The sequence below is a fragment of the Lytechinus pictus genome, chromosome 3, assembly GCF_037042905.1.
Source record: "Lytechinus pictus isolate F3 Inbred chromosome 3, Lp3.0, whole genome shotgun sequence".
NCBI classification, from domain to species: Eukaryota; Metazoa; Echinodermata; class Echinoidea; order Temnopleuroida; family Toxopneustidae; genus Lytechinus; species Lytechinus pictus.
In genome coordinates, this window is record NC_087247.1 from 28,652,555 (window position 1) to 28,676,044 (window position 23,490).

At 34.9% G+C, this 23,490-nt stretch overlaps 1 protein-coding gene across 1 annotated transcript in view; it reads right to left on the minus strand.

Moving 5' to 3' along the window:
* Positions 1-1,434: 1,434 nt before the first annotated feature.
* The window catches only part of LOC129255726 (testin-like), a 28,746-nt gene continuing 6,690 nt past the window's right edge, over positions 1,435-23,490 (minus strand). Inside the window, exons 4-8 of the mRNA XM_054894057.2 lie at positions 17,868-18,158; positions 16,136-16,420; positions 9,816-10,031; positions 8,406-8,564; positions 1,435-4,805 (exon numbers count right to left, since the gene is read on the minus strand). Of these exons, the coding sequence (XP_054750032.2) occupies positions 4,614-4,805; positions 8,406-8,564; positions 9,816-10,031; positions 16,136-16,420; positions 17,868-18,158 (1,143 nt within the window). The 3' untranslated portion in view covers positions 1,435-4,613. The remainder of the gene's footprint in view (positions 4,806-8,405; positions 8,565-9,815; positions 10,032-16,135; positions 16,421-17,867; positions 18,159-23,490) is intronic.

The window sequence follows — 23,490 nt, forward strand, 5'->3', positions numbered from 1 at the left end:
AGAAAGTGACTTGGGTGTCGTAATAGATAGTAAACTTAGTTTTGAAAAAGCATATGCAGTCAAAGTTCTACAAATCCAACAAACTTAATGGGTTTAATGAGGCAATTTTTTTTGTCTATTTAGGCAAGATAATGTTACACTAATTACTGTATAAATCACTTTTGTTTGCAAATTTCTCCTTTGCTAAAGGCGGCTTCAAAGTTTTTGCAAAACTGATGATGAATTAGATTGTCCAAATCACTCTTGGTAAACAACAAGGAAACAAATGTGTCTTTAGGTGAGAAAGATAATATAACATCTTTTATTCATTGTTTCTCTCAAATTTAGTGGCCTTTGTTTTAACCAAACCACCACAAAAAGGTACATGGCATTTTTTTTTTCTTTTTATCTTAACATCTGCATGATACAGTTGGTCATAACAAGCATTGGCACACCATTGCAACATCTCTTTTGTATCAACGCTAATATACAATAAAAATACATGAGAAATAAATAATGAATTGGAAAATAGCTTTTAAGCAAGTAGCAAGCAATGCAAAAAAGAAAGATGAATGAATATACCAGTAAGCGTAACTGCTGCCTAAATACAACCATTAAACTCTGCAAATTTAGTTCAATGATTTTAAGAGACGCTGGCTGTGTAATTATACATTATGCATCTAAATCTACCAAACATTTCTTCTTTATAATTATTAGAAATTAGGTAGATATCCAAGATGATTATCGCAAAATGTCCACACTAATTCTGTAAAACTGGGTATAAACAAATTTTACTTGGATCCTTGTGATATTGTCCAACATATGACACAAGATGGCGCTCTTTTTACAAGTAGCATAATCTACATTGACAAGGCGATTTCTTTACAGCCAGCACCATTTTTTTTTTCATAACTATAAAAATGCCCAATAATTTATAATCATATAACTTCAGCTTGGCTTTCAATGCCTGTGTACAATATAAAATGAACAATTACAACAAATCAATATTAAATGTTTGATATTTTCCATGAGCATGAGCAAATTCTTCATTTTTTAGTCTAACATTATAATTACGTCCATTGGCATGACAAACAAGCTATAATTAAAGCCTAGTTTTAACTAGCATGTGAAAAATCATTTTTTTTACTTGATAATGGAAATGCGCAGAATTGGATAAAATTCAGACTGTTTCCTTATGTGTATTGCAAAGAACTATTTACTTGTAAAGATCTAGGAGACGGGGGGGGGGGGGGGGGGGGGGGGGGGGGGGAGGGGGCACGGGGCACTGACAATCGAAAACTAAATTGCATAATTAATTCTATTTCAGAGTGCATGACAAGAATACATGTTATATCTCAGTTAATGGAAAGCTTTGAAGGAGAAATGTCACAATGAAAGTTGTTGATCTGGTTCTCCCTTTAGTTTTTGGTTAAAAGGCTTACTAATCAATCTACACCCCCCCCCCAAAAAAAAAAGTAGTACAAGGACAGGGTGGTGTGAATTAAGAGTGACTTGAGCACCGGGTCATACATTTATACTATTTAACACTTAATCTCATTAAACCCCTTGATTATACCTATGTAAAAATTGCTTCCAGTTCTATACAGAAAAGGCATACAAAATAAATACAATTTTTCAAATAGAAATTACATGTTTATAAATATATATATCTATATCGAAATAAGACATTCTATTAAGCTATCAGAAAAACAATTTCGATGTGCATTACATAATAACTCCTTTACAATTAAAATAAATATTAGAGAAACGCAAACTACAGGTGAAAGAGAAAGGTGGACATTGAAAATAGAGGTTATCTTGCGTTGTTGATAAAAAGGCATTATTTCAAATACACTGCAAATCAAGGCTGCAGTATTATAAATGAAAAACAAACTATCAAACTACAATCTACACAAGAGAACGTCATTCAAGACAGGGTAACTGCAAAAGTGAACAAGGCACTTATTTACAATATCTCACATAGCTTCATGAAGCAAAATGCTGGCACACAATTTTGTATTAAAAAGGTGATCAAAGCATTCATAATCACATGTTCAAAATGGAATGACTTCTGAAAACAATAGTAGGGTAAGGGAATTGAAGTTCTTGGATTATTCTTTGGCTAAAATATTCAAGAAGAAAACTGTCACGACATTCAAAACAACAAATTAAACATTCTTACTTGACGATTCTGTGCAGAAACTTGGATAAAAATACATTGTGTAATCACTACAATGCCTTGTTCAGGCATGTTGTAGCATTTTGGGTACAGAATTACAGATTTTATCAGAAAAAGGTCTTCTGCTTGGGCAACACTTCCTCTTGTTCAGATATCAGAAAATAAACTTTGTCAAAAAGTTGCACAGGTTTTTACGGACTAGCTCATGAAATCATAATGAACTCATTATGATGTCATCAACAATGGCTCATGCCATATGACATCATCATTATATCATATAACATGGCTTACGCCATCATAATGACGTTGTTTGCGCCATCAAAATGACATTGTTGTGATGTTATGAGTTTGTCTGCACATCTTTGGGGAATCGAAGTGTGTAATGCACATTGATATAGCATAAGTGCGATGGTATGTCTCACCATTTCAGAACAGAGCTTAAAGCTGGGCTGCAATGATTATACTCATGCAGTATTGGTGTAAATTGTACCATGAAAACGTACTTCTTTTACATCGATACAAATGAAATATCATCTCAAATAATTCCACATGGATCTATGTATGTACAAAGGTACGCCCACACATTTTAACAATTATGAAGAATGCTTCAGCTACAAATGAAATATCTCAAAACATTCAACATGGATCTATGCATGTATAAAAGTAAGCCTACACATTATAGCAATTATAAAGAATGCTCCTGCTTTAAATGAGAGAATTAACAAAATTTTAACAAATTGTATAAGTACGTTTAAAACACAGAAGGACAGCTTCTTTTGAATATTAATGATTGTAATTAGACTGGAACAAATGCAGCATGATTGAGACACATCCATGTTTCATAATGATACCAATTAAATCTTTGTAGCAAAACTTTCAAGGCTCATTTCTACCTTTAAACAAGATTAAGTTCCACCTTTAAAAAAAATGAAGACCTCAGAAGAAAATACATGAATTGTATGTACATTACAACTGCTCCACAAAGTGAACGAACGGAGGACAGTCAGGCTTTGAAGAATATATACCTTTTTTCAATATACAAAGTACATGTAATAGTTATGTACAATGATCAAAATGCCTATTTCCTAAATTTCCAATCTCATTCATTTCTTGACAGAGGACTACAGACTATGGATTTACAATTTTTCATTACCAATCTTCTACCTTTAATTAAAGATTGAAGACTCATTTTCACCAACCATTCTTTGACTTGTATTCAGAAGTAAAAATCTCCTATCTTATTTTGGTCCGAGACAATCTCATTTTCCTGCAATAACATTATTAGGAACTAATAAAAATCTGAGAGTGAAAGCATTATTTTTTTAATTACGCTACAATATGAATGTTTCCTTTTACATTTGGGGTAAATGAATATGGTGGTGATTACAGTTCTGAAGTGTATCGATTGAATCAATAATGAATGCTTAAAATAAAACTACAGTCATTGTAATTTTACATTTGTAACTATTTTGAAAGTAATGATACATTGCATTGATATACTAACAGACGAAAGTGTGATAGAGAGCAAATATAAGCTGTCAAATATTAACTATGAAGAACATTTAGATTTGAATGCTATCATATGATATAAATGTAGTAAAAGGTATGTTTCATTGAAAATACCTTTCATTGTACACAATATAATATATATTCTTTAAAAGTTTCCCCTCATGATTAAAAAAAAAGATTTGATGTTTTTGTCCTTTCCATGCAGAAAGTATTCAGGTGTGAGGTTGACACCGTTATATGTATACACAAACATTTCGTTGCATGCAATTTCATTGTACGAAAAATATGGACATTCGTTGTATGCAATTTCTTATACCATGCATAACATTGTTTCGTAGCTGTGGTGAAATCTAAAAATTTGGGGGAGATCACTTTTTTTTAAAGATGATGATTTATCAATTGATGCCCTATCCAAATACCATCTCTCTTTTTCTTGAACATTAAATAAGAAAATATGACATGAATTAGGATAGCCCTATGACAGCCATTTATATCATTCTCTTGAATATAAACCTTTCTTTCAAATGCATTGGGTTATTTCAAGTTCAGTGTTGGTTCTGGTGTCTGTGTTGAAAGAAAAATTCAGAATGCCTTCCCCAGGGAGTGGAGAAAGTGCATATCTGCAGGCAAGCCAGGATCCTACGACCGGGGTTGTAATATATCTGTAAAGCCCTTCGAAAAGTCGTTCCGATGTGTTAAAGCGCTTTATAAATGCGAAATATTATTTAAATATTGTAGACTAGTAGTGTAACACCCGATACTAAACATCTTTTATATATCATGTCCATGATATTGAGCTCCAGTCTGATACGATAATGCTTTAAACTACAGTCCTCCAACATCTTGCATATAATCCACACATTAAACTTAATATGCAGACACAGTCACTTATCTATGATTCAACTATCTCTCCTCTAACACTAGAGGGCGATTTCTCAAGCACCGATTATCTGAGCAGCTGCTTCTTGCACTTGGTGGAACAGAAGATGTAGCCCTCTTTGGGTAGGAATGATTTGCCAACCAGGGTGATCTTACAGTTGGAGCATCGGAAGCAGTCGTCGTCTGCGTGCCAGTGGTGCTTGTTGTGGCTCAATCTGGGAACGCCAGCTCCTATCTTCATCCCACAGCTTGTACACAACTGGAAAGAAGAAAGAGAGAATGTTTTAAGAAATAAATGATATGAAGAGCATGTTTGTATATCACATCACCTTAGTATTCAGAAAATATCATTATCATAAGTTCAGGGGTGAATGAATACCATTATGAAGAACATAATCAACCTTTTGTGTATTTGAGTTTTGTCAGATGTGTATCAATCAGATATGATTATTTACGTCTGGGACTGACCTTTAACATCACCATCCCAAAGACATAACCAGAGCTCGAACCACAAACCTGTGCATCAATTTGTAACTTCCCCACATGGCTTGGATTACAGGGGGCTGTTTCATAAAGCTGTTCGTTAAGTTACGATCGACTTTACGCACAACTGGAACATGTTCTTAGGTCATAACTCAATTACATACGGATATCACCTAGCACAAGAAAGGATCACCAGTCGTGCGTAAAGTCATTCGTATCTTACGACCAGCTTTATGAAACACCCACCTGGTTGTTGCAATTAATCGCAACTTTAAAAATCATGCGCAGCTTGATTTTCAACCAATCAAAAGCGCGCATTTGGGACTTGCAGTTCATTTTTCGACTTGCGTTTAACTGCAACTCTTTCTGCAACGGACCCCGGGTCTTGGAAGCAGTCCACTTCAAAATTTTGTCTGTCACTTTCACTTACAACCATTATAAGCCACTGAAATACTTGCATCTGATTGGGTGACAACAGTTTGAAGTGAAATCACAGAAAAGATGTTCCATGGAACTAAAGCAACCAGCTGCATTTTTTTTCATTTCATCATCAAACATTATTGATCAAGCTTGATCATCAATTTGTTTATTTTGATCATGCTCAGGACAGGTGATCCACATGTCTTTTAATGCTTTTGTTCTATTTATATTCAACTTGATTTTTCTGGTTCAGCCAATGATCTAAATTTCATTGTTAAGTAGCAGCCAAGAATTCATTCAGTGAAGAATGCTGGACTTCTGTTTCTTCTGTTAATAGATGTGTGCCTTCCTCCAGGAAAGTTAGAATTAAGAATGGGAGAAAACTTCCATTATCACTAACTATACATCACTGCACCCAGTAGAAAATCTTCACCTAGTGTGGACTTTATATGGATTCTAGAGGCATCTTTATCTTCTCTCAACTAAGCAAGAAGGCCTTTTTTTGTGGAATATTCACATTGGATTCATTATTAGGAAAACTAACTTTTAATTCCATCCTCTTGATTTCCATTTGTAAATATTCATTGCTTGTCTTATCCAACTGGCATTTGTGCAATAAAAGTTTGGAGAACACTACCATTCCTCTACAGTGCAATGCATTTCTTCAAGGCCTAGCACATGATCTCCAGATCTGGATCTTGTACATAGATTTTGCACTTCTGTTTTACAGACATCATGCTTTCAGGCTTTGGGTGAGATTTAAATATTTGGAGGACTTATCAGTATCTGGCACTAACAATGGCTGGTGAGTTTTTCTTATTTCTTTGTACATGTAAATAGGATTCCTAATAGAGCAATTTCAATCACTTTAGTTTAATCAATAGTCATTGTTTAATCAATAGTGAATAGTGTGAATTGAGCTAAACCTAACTGATCTGGGGGCTGTTAAAGAAAGAGGTACAATCAACCCCAGAAACCAAACGCCACTTGAATTTCAGGTGACACAACATTTGCTCTGGTCTTAATATCTCAGAGGGCATCGGGTTTTAGTAAGGATTGTATTACCTTTGTAATTGGGGTTTTTTGTTCAGAATAATGTAAATATAAAGATTAGGGTTTATTAGTTGAGGAGGTTAGCTCTTATGTTTGGCTTAATGCGCAGGTTTTCCATCGGAGCAATTGTTGCCAGAGCAAATGTCACGGAACCAAATTTCAACCAACCACATATGGAAATTTAGGATTTGTATATGATTTGAAATTGCTTGATTGAAGCTCTTTCTGCAACAAGGCCAGAAGAAGAATTTTTTCGAAAAATGTATATTTTTGCAAGTCACTCTATAGTAAATGTATATATATGTTTAAAGAAAGTTTAAACAAAACAACTGTTTCTTCAATGGATATAGCAAGCCAACCTGACTAATCATTGGTAGTATTTACATTCTAGCAAATGGCACTGATACCCCAAATGCAATGCTCAGTTTATCCAATAAGGAATAAGATGAATAAGTATGCCTGCAGACTTTTCACATGTGATGAAAGGGTCACAGCCTTGTTTCCTACCATCAATTATGCTGATAACTCTTCTATCACGACCATAAGCAGCCACTGCAATAATACCAGCAACAATATTAATCTTCAAGTCGAAAATCACATCACTGTTATAAAGTGATATCAAACTACCTATCCACATTTATACTTTTCTATAATCAATTACGAGCCCATTAAACCAAGTTGATTTGTTTGGATAGTTCTATAAGTGCCATCTTTTATCTTTTGTTCTTTAATAAATCCTCATCTTCTCAAGGTAATTGTACTTCTTTGATCATTGAAATATACTTAATCACCAACCACATATAATGATATCTGGTGGAATCTTAATAGGACATAGAAACATCATTCATAATTATTGTTTTTGGAGAACTCTAACAATAAATAAATCTTCAGTGCATACACTCCCAATGAACATAAAAATATACTTGTAGAGTTTTTCAAAAGCTATTCACAAGATAAAATATAGCTTTGAAAGAAGAAAGTGTGATGCACTGTGAGGTACTGTGGAGAAAAGTGTATTGAACTGTGTAATAATCTTCTAAAGTTATCCTTCTATACTTGAGAGAACCAGACGGTCTGTTAATCCAGCATCTGCTGTTTTTGTGTCACTTTTGGCTACTTAGAAACAACATTGATTTCACCTATTGTTAAAATTTGCGACTGTGATCCGCCATCCCAAAACCATCAATAAGTCACCAGGGAAGGTTCTCTGAAAAGAGCCAGAGTAATAATTCAGTCATCAAACATAAAAATTAGAGAATTAGCTTATATGAAAGATACAAAAAGTTTCTCTGAATATTTTTGTGTCCTGCTTGAAAGTTCCACCCAATATTGCAGTGTGCACATCTCATGCTTGAGTGAACCCCAAACTCCAAACCTGGATTTCTCCTTCTTTTGAACCTCTCACTGAAAATCTCTTACATTTAGTCACTTTATGCGGGTTATTAATTAATCTTGATAGGATATAGGCCTAAATCATTTTCAAGCTTAGGATGTGTTTTTTTTAAAGCTCAATAACAAAAAATAAAAATTCAATTTGGACAACTTTATGTTGGTATTGGAGAGGCAGGTCACATATACCCTTTTATTTTTTAAGGGCTATCGTTTTTTCCAAAATGGTGGCAGTTGCAGAATTTTGGGGCTATTTCTTTCATTTTATGGGTTACATTTTAGAGGTAACAAACAATTATGCAGTGAAAGCAAATATTATTGTGCCATAGTTTGAATAATAATTTTCTAATCTGGAATATTGTTTGTGACAGACCTTGGGGCAACTCTTGAAAGAATGGTCGCCCCAAATCATGCATTTTGAATGAATTTTAGGGGCGATTTGGGCTTTCATGACGGCATAATCGCCCGTCGGGCCGTCGCCCACATGTATTCCCTACGCTGGTCAATAGCCCACCTTAGCAAACTTCTTTGAGTGGCAGTCCATACAGTAGGGGTGACTGTCCTTGGCGACGTACTGCTGCCCACCAAGGGGCGTGTCACATTCAAAGCAACAGAAATGGTTCACATGCCAATTCCTATCTTCGGCTTGGGTGTAAGACAATGCAAATATGAGCTGCAAAAAGAAACAAAAAACGAGGTGAATTTTTATTTTGAATTAAATTCATATTTCACACATTCAATGTGGATCTGAGATATATACATATATTATATTCAAGAATAATATTATACACTTGCTCATTTCAACATTTTTATACTGGATTTAAAAAAATCAGCGCAGAGGCTATTTTACTCTGCAGTCCTGTGATATAATACAATGAATAAAAATCACAATTTAAAGACTGTTCTAATCTTTTTTCTTTAGTCCCAGTTAGTTGCTAATTATTTGAGATTCATATTGAGAAAGCTAAAATAGATAAGGAAACTACTTCTAAAACTCATTAATTTGTGGTCTGGTCATTAATGACACCGAGTTCCTTACGTATTTCTTTATTTCACCAGTCCACAGGTCCCCATGGCGGGCCGGGGGAAACAAAATATGTGATGACTCAGGCCTGATACTATCACAAAAACCTTGATTTTTCTCGCGTGGCAAGGCCTGTTACCATGGCATTTCCCATAATCATACATTCTTTTGAAACAAGCCCCTGATATCACCTACCATCATTATTCCCACTCTTAATTTTTTTTCAAAGGTACAAATAAATAGCCTTGGCATAAAGACACTGATTCACATACATGTAGGTATATTCCACAATACGGTTTCAAACTTATGTTTACTTCTGTAAGGTATTTGAGCCGTTTGGATGGGATTCGAAGGGCTAAGAAAGTTCCAAAACAGTCCTGGTGGTTTGCATCGCAATGGTAGCCACAGTTATCACAATGGTCACACCATGCTCAGGAGATGTGTATTTAAAGGGAAACCAATCACCTCATAGCTCTAGCCCACAGTTAATCTCCTACTATACATACGAGGAAAATCCTGATCCATACACTTATCAATGAAACAATTGGAAATGTATTGTGCATTTTTATTTTTTTTTTATATATATGTTGGCTAATTCATCTTTAAAGTAAATAGGAATGCTTCTTGAAACCATACTGTAAACATTCTGTTTCTTGACAAATAATGTGGTATTAATTTTTGTACAGAGAAGTAAAATCTAATTTGTCATTTAATCATTCTAATGGACACATACATGATCGGAATGTTGCATCCTGGGATAGGATTCAGGCACTTTATTAGTCAATTAGGGTCTTTAGCTGATGCTGTCCAATATCATACACAAATTCATGACATAACCATGACCATGCAAATGGACTATACCATTTATATAATGGGGGGGGGGGGGGAATGGGTAATTACCTCATCACAAGCAGCACACCTAGGCTTGAGTGTATCTGCATAATGCCTGCCACAGTAGATGTTATCCCCTTTGAAGAAATAGATCAGGTCCACCAACAATTCATTGCATGTGGTACATCGGAAGCAGCCGGGGTGCCAGCACTTGTCCACTCCTGCCCTCTCGGCGAAGACGGCCACGTCGCCGCCGCTCATGTTCTCCCCGCACTTGACGCATTGCTGGGAACGAGAGAGAAGGTGAAAGGAGAAGAATGTTAGCATGTCAAAATGACAGGTCAAGATCGGTGTTTACAGCAGTGGAGTAGGGGAACTCTCCGGTCATTCAAAATAAGAAGTGACTAATACCAGCTTAGGACACCTATGTGTATTTACTTGGTAAACACGACTTCAAGCACACACCCCCATCTTGAATGATTAATAAGTGCAAAGGAATGGCAGATGCATCAAAACCGGCATTGGCAGTGTACGTAAATGAAAATTCCCAACCCAACTTTTAAAAAAAAGGCATAATATATAATGTTGATTTTTTTTATAAATATGATGATGAAGGATATCAAACCTTAAAATAGCGGATGATTATTTGGACATTTTTTTTCCTTCATTTTCACTTTCAATTTAATAGAGGCAGAAACTTGTATGACAAACAAGGAATTTACACAATATCTTGAAATAAATATTTAGGAAAACCAAATCCAAATACACTCTGACTGGTAGAATGCTTAGGTTTGCCCATCCCCCCTCCCACACAAAAACAAAAAAAATACAAATAGTACAAGAATACAATAATTTCACATGAGACTAAGAACAAAATATTTACTCAGAACATATCTTTCCCATACATGTATATGGGAAAATAAAGTTAAACAACAAGTCTTGACCTACAGTGTACAATGGTTCTTTTGAAATTGGTATATAAATATGAAAATAATACACTCACCTAAACACAGCAGTAAACATAAACTAGAATGATCTTTTCTGTTTGCTGTTTTATGATTTTTTTTGTGACAATGCAATTACCATATCTTTATTTGTCCCAGACAAATTTATTCACATTAATACATAAATCGACATACTTTATACTGCAAGAAAAAACAATATAAGATACTCTGTGTGATAGATAATACTAAGACCAAAGAACAAATGGCATTATCAGTCATCCTTGAATTCTATTCAACAAGTTCTTAAGTTCATTTTAACAATGGCCATTAGAGAAATGAAGACCAATGTCACAATTTATATTCAAGTACAAGGATATAAGGATATTATATCATACATTATGTATTTTGTGGGGTATCAGTTTACAAAAGCTCTCAACATTATCATAAGAGTGATGTTTCATTATAATGCTAAGGATAAAGTCAATCTATCATATTTACAACTGAATCAATCTCTCTTATGTCCATGAATACAATTGCTTAGAATATTACATTAGTTCCCGAATTACCCCCTCAATATGGCTGAAAGTAATTTGATTTCAACTTTTCTTCCTTATGTGTTTCTATGGTGACGCGACATTGGCTCTGGTCTTAATATCTCAGAGGGCATAGGGATAGAGTTATGATTGTAAAAGAGTTTTTGGTTCGGAATAAAGTAAAGATAAGGATTGGGGTTTATTAAGTTTTGGAGGTTAAATTTTATGATTGGCTTAACGTGCAGATTTTCCATCAGAGCAATGGTCACTGGAGCAAATGTCATGTAACCGTTCTATATTCCGTATTCTATATCCAGTATTTAATGTGTGCCTGAAAGAATTGGTGATATTTTGATGTAAAATGTGAATAAACTTACCCATATTGTGTACCACTCCCACAAATACTTCATTTCATAATGCAAAATGCATATTAAGCACTATTCCCCCTCAAAATATAGATTTGCAAAAGTCACGCAAAACAACTTTGAGAAAAAAAACCTTTCAAATAATCTGAATTGTGTTGTCATTTCAAAATTATCAGATTCAGAAACAGATGTATTTATTCCTACCAACATTTCTTACGCTTATGAAAAGTATGTCCATATTAATTGATAATATGATCACCGAACCAGCATGTACAGTGCATTTATCATTAATTCATGAAGACATGCAATACCGCTGGGATTGTTCCCATTATTGCATCATTTTAGATGGTTTCTCAATTACAAGGTTGTAAGGATGACAATTCATGTAATTACAGGGGCAATGCAGTGTGAATTTCAGGTTTTGCTTCAGTGAGGACAGACTCAGAATGAATTATTTGACTCCAAATGAGATTTGATCATATGAGGATTTATGTTAAAGGAATCTTATTTTAAATGAATTTTTATCATCATTGTCCTTCAAAATATGCTGGAAATACTGGGTTTAATTATTAATGCAAAATGAATGAAAAAAATCATATAAAATGCAACCATGGATTTTTTAAGAACAAAATACATTTTGAAAAGATATAAGTGTCTGAAATACATTCATAAAGGGTGACATGATGCGAGAGGAAGGGGGGATGGGCAGTCTTTAGAAGATTATTATTACTAACTTATACTGCACTTTTGCAATTAGCCCCAAAATGCTTAATGAATTAAATCAAATTGTGTGCAATTGATGTTTGGAGACGATAACCAGTTGTAAAATACTAGAAACATCTTTCAAATTGTATTATAACCACAGGTTCTAATTCTACATCAATTTTCAATTGCTTTTCTTCCATCTCTCAAGGTTACATAAATCAAATAAACAATATACAAAGCCATATCCACTTTTTATTGCAATTAAATCTAATGGATGGTCCCTTTAAAGCCCGGCTGATAGAAATGCTCCGCTTATCCGACTAATCAGAATTTAATGATGCTGTACATTAGTCTTCTAGTACATACTTTGATCACATTGTTGTAGGGTCAGATGGCTTATATAGATTAGGGTTTATTAAGTGGAGACCATACTCTACCAACTGAAATAATACAAAGTCCTATGTTCCTCACACTAGTATGATATTTGAAATGGAAAATGATACTTCTTTTTGCTTTGTTTTTATGTTTTTGCAAGAATTGTCTGATCTGAAAATGTTAATATAGAAATAACTTTGGTGAGTTATTATACCAAAAAAAAATCTTAAAATAAAAAAGTTTACATCAAACAAATTGCATCAAAATAGTATATATGTTCAAGGAAATTTATATATACATCTAATGCTATGATTAATGGAATATATCTTTAGAAGGCAGCAACTACAATGCTTAACACAATGAAACTAAACAGCAATCAAAGTGTATTTCCAATTCTTCTAAGGTTAGCATTCCCTTTTATAAACAAGTAATTAGTTAAAGTTAGTCCACATAGACTACTGTCTACGAACGAGCATGTTATAATAACTGACTGACCAATCTAATTGCTCATTTCCATTAGAGATTGCTATTTCTAGACCTTGTTATATTTTAAGCACAATCATCCCATAATCTCAACCACCAAAGAGATGAACATCATATCTATTGATAGTGTATATCAGTCGTCAACTCTCTTGTATATTAGGAATTAATGTACATGAAGCAGCATCAGACAATATTCTACTATTTGCTGAACATTGCAACGAATACTGAGTATTATTTCTATGATTCTATAGTTGCTACAAATCCTGAAAGATAATGAAAAACAAACTTGATAAGCGAGGTGTGATATTTATCGGTCAGGGGCAGGTTTCATAAATAATTATAACTATGGCAACTTTGCCATTATCATAACTTCCATGGAAACCTTGATTGCCATTGGCTACTGAGCCTTGTTACTAGCTGTTAGTTTGTGTAAAACAGACCCCAGATTGCGAATATACTCGGTCTGCAGCAAACCATAAACAAAATCAGGTAATTGTATATTAATTGAGGAGCACATATCCTACTCTATGTTTCTACACACAGTTTCACTTTTAAATTCAGGAACTGCTTGCAATGAAATTTTGACGGCTAAAAGCAATCAAAATGAACATTAAGGGTTGTTTCAGGTAATCACATATATAACAACAACACAGGAGAATGACATTGCTATCTTTACAGGAGACAATAGTTTGAAAAGGGAAAGTGAAAGAAAGACACATTGTCATGACCAAGGCGGCCTTGTAACATTAGTGCACAGTGAGCAATTATCACCGACAAAGTCATTGGAAAATCATTTTCAAGATCATCCTTCTACATACACTTTCTAATCTTCCATTTGTGTTTTCTTGTCATCAGCATGTAGTAACATGGAAATCCGTGGAAAAACAGTGCACAGTTAAAGTGATCATTTCACTTTGTTCTGATTTAAAAAATTCTCCTTTTGGTTCCTAAAAATGGGCTAAACATTAGGCTTATAGTGTAAAAATACCATCCCAAAAGTTTCAAAGAATTATATTTACAGGATCAATTTTAAAACCTTGGAGATGTAAACCAAAGTTTGAAATAATTGGGAGTTGGTTTCAATGAGGAATCTGTGCACCACAACACATTAATTCTAGATGAACACAGCATGACCTACATACAGTGTGTACAAGGTATACTCTGAATGTACAGTGCAGCTAATAGTGTGTGTATAAGAGATACACACAACAGAAGGCAGTCAAAATAGCCAACGGTTTTTTTGAATTGGAGAAAACTGGTCATAAGCTGAACCCGTCTACTAGATGGTTCTCAAAATCAGGCTAATAAATTACTACTTGTATCTAAATTAGAGTTTTTCATCCTATATTGTGGTCTGTTTCAGGGTTTTTGAGGACAAATACAGGCACTCATACGCACTTTTCAACTCAGTTTGAGAATTTTTTAAATCAGCTGCTCACAAAGTTAAACGATCCCTTTAAGCCTGTTAAATAGATTAATTACCATGCTGCTGTTTTACATGTCAAGTGTTTCTGACATTCCCATCTTACACACATGTAGTGGCCATTGAACATTTTTAAAACATTCATCTTTTTTTTAATCGATGTTGATCAATTTAGTCACCTTGCGCCATCTCTTGGTAATGATTTTTTCTTTAAAGATAGCCAATTGAGCACTTAACTTTGAGTTTAAGAGATTAAATATCAAAAGCTACAGGCAAAACGATATCTGGAATTTGTTGGACAATTCCATCTTCCATGTAAATCACAAAATTATCAAATAAAATGCATATTAATTTCATACCCTTCACATCATAACAAATTTAGGGCATACTCATGACATATACTCTAGTAATGAATTGGAATAGTGAAATTCACAGGGGGGGGGAGGGGTTACCCACTAAGTAAATGTAGCATTTATGTTAAGTTTATCAATAATCCCCTTCATACTGCTCAATATCAAATCACTGTCTACACCAAGTTTTCTGAATGAAGATTAAAGAACATAAGCTCCCTGGGAAATGTACTACAAAATACTCATACGCTAGCTTCAGTGTAATTTGACCAGCACTGTGTATGAACATACAATAGCATCTATCCTAGAACCACTTTGCTTGTAGTCTAACACAAGCCCAGGTGCTCCGCGGGGAGCCTAATTAGCGTCAGGATGTTGGAATGTTGAGTGACGTCTTAATAGCGTGGAGTAGGTCTAGGTCAAGAACCTAAAGAGCCATAGGCAGTCCTGAAGACGTGCAACAGTGACTATGCTTGTTCGCAACCTGGTTTGCACTACTTGTTTGAGTACTGTTCTATCACAAGAATGTCAAACTTTGAGAACTTGTCATTCACATGTGGTTGTGTACAAATTTTGAGTGGGAGTGTGTGCAAAGGATGACATATGTAAAATAATCACTTCATTTACATTGTGGTAATTGTCTATGGGTAACATAAAGTAGTCACTACATGTGAATTGTCTTTGGGTGACATATGTAAAGTAGTCACTACATGTGTGTCCTTGTGGTAATGGTCTTTGAATGAGTAAAGTAGCCACTACAAGTGTGTTTATGGTATGGTCTTTGGGTAACATACGTAAAGTAGTCACTTTATGTATGTTACAATAATTGTCTTTGGGTAACATACATGAAGTAGTCACAACATGTATGTTATGGTATTTGTCTTAGAAGAGCATTATTGATATAATCATATAGTGGTAAAGGATTTGTATATCAATAGCAATCCAAAAGATATTAGGAGGAACACAAATCCAGAATGTGTCTCATAAACTTGTGCAGGTTCATGCTTTTCAGTTTATGGTTAAATCTATATATATACTGGAAATATAGAGTCTAAAATTGACATTAGATAATAAGAAGATAACTTTAAAGTATAGACTCAGTCAACTTAAGTGTTGAATCAAAATGTACATCTAGCAGAAATCTGTGGTATTAAAAACTGACAGTTTGGGGCAAATATCATTAACAGACCAAAAAAAAAAAGTTTATTTACCCATTTTGAGCTGGACGTGGATGAAGCGGAAGCGGTAGAGGTGGTCGGGGAGGGTGGCTGGTCTGTTCCTACTCCTTCAGAAGCTGTCTGTGGTGCATCTCCGTTGACCGCAAGAGGAGGGGGTGGTGGCCAGTACTCCTGGTCCGTACCGACGGAGGCGTCTGTACCAACTGCACGGACAGGGGATCCTTGGGTTGGGGAAGGGGTGCTGTAGCCGTTGGCCTTGGGGGATGCTTGGGTGGGGTCTCCTGCACCAATGTCCTCAGGGGCTCCTGGATGACTTCCCTGTAACAATATGGAGAGAGATGGGAAGAGAGAAAGAAGATGGAAGGAGAGAGAAACAGAAAGAAAAAATATTGTTTACTATTTCTTGAGGTAGTGAGTTCCAACCCACCAATGTTTTGGGGAAAATGAGTATTCGAAATAAACTTCACTGGAACCAATCTCTAGAATACAAGAGCAAATATAGGGCCTACCTCTTCGCTTGAGTTACCTCTTCGCTTGAGTTTGGGATTTGTTAACCTCCAGAAATATCAAATAGGGGGGGAGGTTTGATCCAGTTTCATAATATATGTTATATCAATCTTCTATTTGTGAGAGAAAATTTTTTAGGTACATTTATGAGTTTGCAGAGATGTTGATAGTCACTAAAGAAAGGAAATCCTCGATTTGAAACAGATGTCTACCACTGAATAGTGTGTAATTGGGCCAAGACTTTGATTCAACACAAGTACCTGTAGAGCAACTAAGATCTGATATTATCAAGGGGGTTCAGCTCTGCTTTGTGTATTAGTATTTTAACTCAAAACAAGGTCATGTGTACATTGCTTTGTTGCCAGTGAAAGGGTAGTTTGTACATGTATGGACAAAGTGCACATCTTTCTGCACTAGTTTTTTTTCTTGCTTTGCAGTCAGGGCAATGTATAGGGTGCAGTGGACTTTGGTCACTTTCTACAACATAGACATAACATTCAATTTTTCTCAAAATAAGTGACATTTGAGGAGCATGCAGTAACGTTGGCAATATTGCTTTTATATTAGATGTTTTTAATGACTATACATTCTTTACTTGCAAGCCTGCGGGGTGATTGAACAGCTTCACAATTTTTCATGTTTAACAATACTATCACGATCACTTCCGTATCATTATCATTGAACCCACCACCATTACAACATCATCATCACTACCACCATCACTAGAACAACCATCAACACCACTTACATCACCATCAATTGCCACCATTACCAACATTACCACTGCCATTCTATCTCTACCATCATCACTACTGTCATGTCCTACTAGATTTATTCTGTCTAAAGAAAACTTGTGAATGTCAATCAATTGTATACTGACCAATGTGAAAGAAATCGATCCTGATCTACATGTAGTTTTGCCCAGATAACTTGATGCCTGATCAAGTTGATATTTCTGGCAGTGGAAACCTTGAATTATACATATATACAAACCCTATGTGGGTATTTAATACAGTTCCCGGCTCCTAACAGTTCCCAACTTCTAACAGTACCCAAATCCTTGTAGTACTCCACTGCTAACAGAGTAACAGTTCCTAATGAAAAACTCCTTACAGTTTCCAATTCCTTGTACTTCCCAAATTACAGTTCCCAACCTTCAACTACATTGTAAACCTAACACTCAACAGTTCCCAACTCACAACAGTTCCCAACTCTCAATAATTCCTAACTCTCAACAGTTCCAAATTCCCTGACATACCTTCTTGTTTGGCCTTGGTGGCACGGGTGGAGCACCTACCAACTGGAAGGAGGTTCCTGCGGCCTTAGCCTGGACCGGTTGTACCATCCCAATGCCTACCGCATGCTCCTTGTACTCCTTGACAAAATCTTCCATGTCTTTGGCCTCCTTATCGGTCAGGTTCTGGCAGAGTTCCGGGGCTTGGTCATGGGCCGGAAGCTGGACGTGAATCTGCTTCTTGCGGGAGTCTGCTCCTTCTGTCCCCTCGATGGGCTGGCTCTCCATGGGGAGCATCTCCATGTAGCGTGTAGCCTGTAGAGTAATGTAAGAACAATTGGACAGGCAATTTAAAAGCATTGTCAAATTATGGAGATGTGTAGGTAGCTCCATAGCCAAATCAAGTATAGAACTATTTATAAACAGCAACACAAGATGTCAAGTATAAGTTAATCATGAGATTAGATTATTGTTCTGATGATCAATTATTATCATTTCTACTATTGTTATCATTATGCTACTACTACTACGACTACTACTACTACTACCACCTACTACTACTACTACTACTACTACTACTACTACTACAACAACAACTACTACTAATACTACTACTACTACTACTACTACTACTACTACTACTACTACTGCTACTACAACTATTACTTCTACTACTACTAATACTACTCTAACTAATACTATTTATTTGCACTAATTGACTTGTAACATTGTTATGAGTTTTTAGTGTTGTTTTTTTTACTGATAATAATTATGTTGATCATGAAAGTCAACAAAAACAATTAATTATTTTTAAAGAGAAAAATTGAATCTACAGACTGCGTTACAATCCAAATAAGGAAATTTATTAGTTTGCTGTTTATGAATTAATTTTAAGTGCTATTAATGATATTTCCTTAAAGTGTTCTATATCAATATGGATAGAATGCAAACACAGGTTCTCTATAAGTATACACAAATAAAAAAAATCATTAAATTATTCATTCTGATTCACAGACATGCATTGTCACTGCCATTAACAATTCATCCAATTTGAAATGCCCATTATTAGTGTCATCACAAGTTAGAAAAATTCCTGACTTTTATAATCATTCTTTTCCATACTTTCAAAGTTTTTTTTTTCAAACCATGGCAAGCCTGCATCGCTGAGATTTCTGCTCTCTTTCAAAATAGTTATCTGTTAGTGTTCTAAATTCCCTTGTACACATTCAAGTAATGTGTAAAAGGGCCTTGAAGTACCACCACAACACAGAGAAATAAAAATACATAACTTTATGTTCATAATTCTGTAATGGTGGCGTATGGTGATATAAGAAAGTCGTTGATTCTTGACTCAAATCCGGGATAAAATTTAAAGATTATTCAAATTGTGATAAGGTATTTCCTCCTGATGTAAACCATTTTGATTGTCTTACAGACTTACACTGCCATATTTCATCAATATACTACATAATATATGAGCATTGAGCAATATTAATTAAGTGGGCAGGGAACGCAAATCTATATTCATTCAATTATTCAGGAAGATGAACTCAATATGACACCTTTCATCTCTAGGCAGCATGATTCTCAACATTACTCGATAACCCACAAAAACAGTTCACCATTTCCTTTCTCTGCTTGTTTGCATTTTGTGAAAAGTGAGCAAAACATAAAAGACAATAGTGTATCTGCCATTACAATGCAGATGAAGACACTTATGTACTTTTAATCACTATAGCTATTTAATATATTCAATATACAAATGTAGGTTATTAGTTTTTTTTTCAAACAAATGAATGACCATGGATGTTTTTCTTGCCAGGATACGGTCATAATGTATTGATCGTCTCAGAGCCTATAAAACTGCCAGGATTTCATCCCGACAACACTGAACATGATTAATAAATTTCACAGCCTTGTACGAGACTATCTTTTACCCATTGCCTATTCTAGGTGGGCAACAAAAATATCAACAACTGGAGCAAGGAGAGGTTTCAGGTCAAGGGTGCTATATGAGATCCAAATTTATGGGCCAACTTGTTTCTGTGAAATAAGAGATGACTTCATATGACTACATGTAGGTGTTGGCCTCCATGTATAATATATTGTCTTAGTTTAAATATTGTACCTGTAAATGCAAAGATGAGGATGAAGAAAAAGAGCTGTTCTTAAATTACCCCCCCCCCCCCTCCAAACTCTAATTTGCTTGTGAAGCACGGCCCTTTTATTAACTATCCACATAATCCACAACAATAAACATTTCAGGACCATTGACACAATTAATTGATCATGACAAAACCAATAACAATATTAAAGTGGCATTACAATACATGTAATATTTTCAATAAAGATATCTATTAAATGCCCTAAGATTAATATTCCTTAAATTATGATTCAATAGTTCTACAATGTACCAGCCAATTTTTAATTCTGATTTCCTTCTCAAACTAACTTGCATGCCCTAACACATACATGTAGGCCAATATACCAATGATCATCTCTGTATGTATATTCCCATCCATTTTTCTTCACTAAAATTACATTGTACTGTACTCATATTCCTAAAGTACTCAGGACTCCATTTAATTTGATTACAAATTAAATCACATCAGATGTGATACGGGAAATTTGGAACATCCAGTCAATGTCATTTACATTGCCATGGGAACAATTACAATAACAATGTTTGGGTTGTAAGAAGAGCTCATATTCTGAAATGTGATTAAATTTGTCTTCTCTTGCTCCATCCTATACCAGATGAATGAAATTGATGTATTATCTACTACATTACACTCTTGTGTCATGACCAGCCTCACTGACCCTTCTACAGTAAAAGATAATTCAGAATTATGCCTCAGCATTTAAATTGCTACAAGATATCAAAAGAGTGAGCATTATGAAATAATATAAAAAATAATATTTCCTTGTTTTTTTATGGTAAATAATCCAAAAATAGTCTAAGTTACTCTTTTGATTTAAGAGATTGCCATCCACCATTTATTTCCTCCATTGCAATTATTTTCTTCCTTATTAGTTTCCTTTGTCATTGTCTTTCAAATAAGTTTTTATTTTCAATTCTACATCATATTTCAATGATTGTGTCAATGCATCTATCTGCTTGGAATATGGAATCTCAGTCAGGCCAATCCCAGAAATCATAATGCTAATTATACATGTGCACATTCATGTTAAAGAAACAAATTATGATTTACATTTTCTTCGATATCATGTGACGTTCAAAACGAAGTCTGCAGTCTGGGCTCTTATCCTAATGCATCTTTCTAATGGCATTGTTTATATTCTTAGACAGTGTTTACCTCTTCCAAGATAAACCAAAGAGATTGACACAGCATAAACATTGGCTGTGAAAGAGGAGTGACTAACTTGCCCTATTCACAAAAAAAAAAGATTTTCAGATAACAAAGGAGATTGTCATACATAGTAGCGCAACAATTTCATGTGAAAAGAGGAACGACTAACTTGCCCTATTCACACTAAGGAATCATTTTCAGATAAACCAAGATTGCAAACAAACCGTACATTGGCTGTGAAAGAGGGGTGACTAACTATTCACAATAAGTTGGTTCAAGACTTCAGAAGACGCCCCCCCCCCAAAAAAAAAACACCCACACATACCTCCACACACATAGGACCCAGGGGCAATTCACCCCCTACCCACCCCCTCAAAAATAATATAGCCCTTATTAACTGTAAATCTCCAATGCAACTCATTGTTGAGTTCAATATTGTTTAGATTGTAATAAGAAGAGAAAGACATATATAGCAAACAGGGGGGGAGATACATTGTAAACACCATTTTGAAAATAGAAACTGAAATCAATGTCCACCTCAATTATTGATTTCATAACATGGGGAATTATACACCCTATGACAATAATTGATCAGGTCGACCTCTTCAATTTCAAACATGATGTAAATTAATACTAAATAGGTTCATTATTGCGGATAGAAATAATCGCTAGAGGGTATTCATTTGTCTCGCAATCTACTATGGTCAACAAGGAAATTCGTGATCACTCTCGCAAAAAGTGTTCACTGGCTTTCTAGGAAATTCGTGATCACTCTCGCAAAAAGTGTTCACTAGCTTACAAGTTCACGAGCTTTCGAGTTATCAGATAATTTCAGATAATTACGTTATCAGATAATTTTCGTCACTTGATAAAGAGTTGCAGCGGCACTCGAAAGCTCGTGAACTTGTAAGCTAGTGAACACTTTTTGCGAGAGTGATCACAAATTTCCTAGAAAGCCAGTGAACACTTTTTGCGAGAGTGATCACGAATTTCCTTGTTGACCATAGTAGATTGCGAGACAAATGAATACCCTCTAGCGATTATGATGTAAATTATGCAACCATTGCATGAATGCTTTTCCATTTGATCATGATTCTATAAATTTCCAATATGACCAGTAATAAGAACCATGCTAGTGACAGTCTTGTCAGGGATAGTTCCATGGTCTTATATGACATTCTAATGACTATGGATGTGTATATTTTCATAATAAAAAGTCATAGAGAAGGGAATACACACATTTGCATTGTTAAATTTATGCATTAATCTTTATATCACATATCATGATAAGATAAAGTACTAAGATTAAAGACTGTCTAATCCTTGAAATAGCAAGATAAAATGCTGATCAAATCAATATCACCAGCTGTTTTAGAGTACTAGTAACCTCAGTTTAATATTATACCATTGGATTGTGGTTGGGTGTGGGTCTACCTCTACGATGTATAACTCTATGGGTATATAGAATGTATGGAAATACATAATGCCTTTAAATGGTATTGGTTGTGGCTCTATGAATACGATAACTTTACAATAACAGTAAATAGGCCTATCATATTCTATTGTAGTAGTAAGAAATGGACTTAAACAAGGAAAATGAACAATCAAGCATTCTCACCATAAAGACAAAAGAGCATTAATTAAAAAAGTTTGATCTGGTATCAATTATCCATAATATATAGTATACAAATATTTAATTTCTATACACGAGTATGTGATCGTTCTAAATATTACATCAGTGTGAAAGGGTGTGTAAGTTGAAAGATTCTATTCAATGACACAAAGCAGAGTTGAATTTACTGCTTTAACTTGCTACAAATGTGATATTTGAATGGCCACACGAATAATAAAACATGGTTTTATACAACACATAATTAGGCATATTCTCACTAGACCAAATAACCAAATTTAGTCAAACATTGGGCCATGAACCTATATTATGTACAAGTTTAGGCCTACGGAGGAGTAGGTCTTGGAATTTAGTAGAAGTAGATCTACTACTGGGGCCTAACTTAAGCATTTTCTTTATTAAAATTACCTGCATGTGATGTGGTGTATGCTGCGCAGTGATGCGAGTACGCGCATGCAGCTAGTTTGTAGGAGCAGGCCATGGTACGCACGTTCATAGTTTTGGATCTATTGCACTGCTGGGTCTCGTGCTCGAGCATGGCTGTCTTGTGTTGGCGTGCTACAGCCAATTCCTCTGAATGTCATGTGACCCACATTCATCCAATCAGCTGTCAAGGATCTACGCAGGTGTTGTATAAAATGTAAGAATAGATATTTCCTTTTTTTTTAAGTCTGCATTTTAACAAGACAACTACTAGCTATATTGA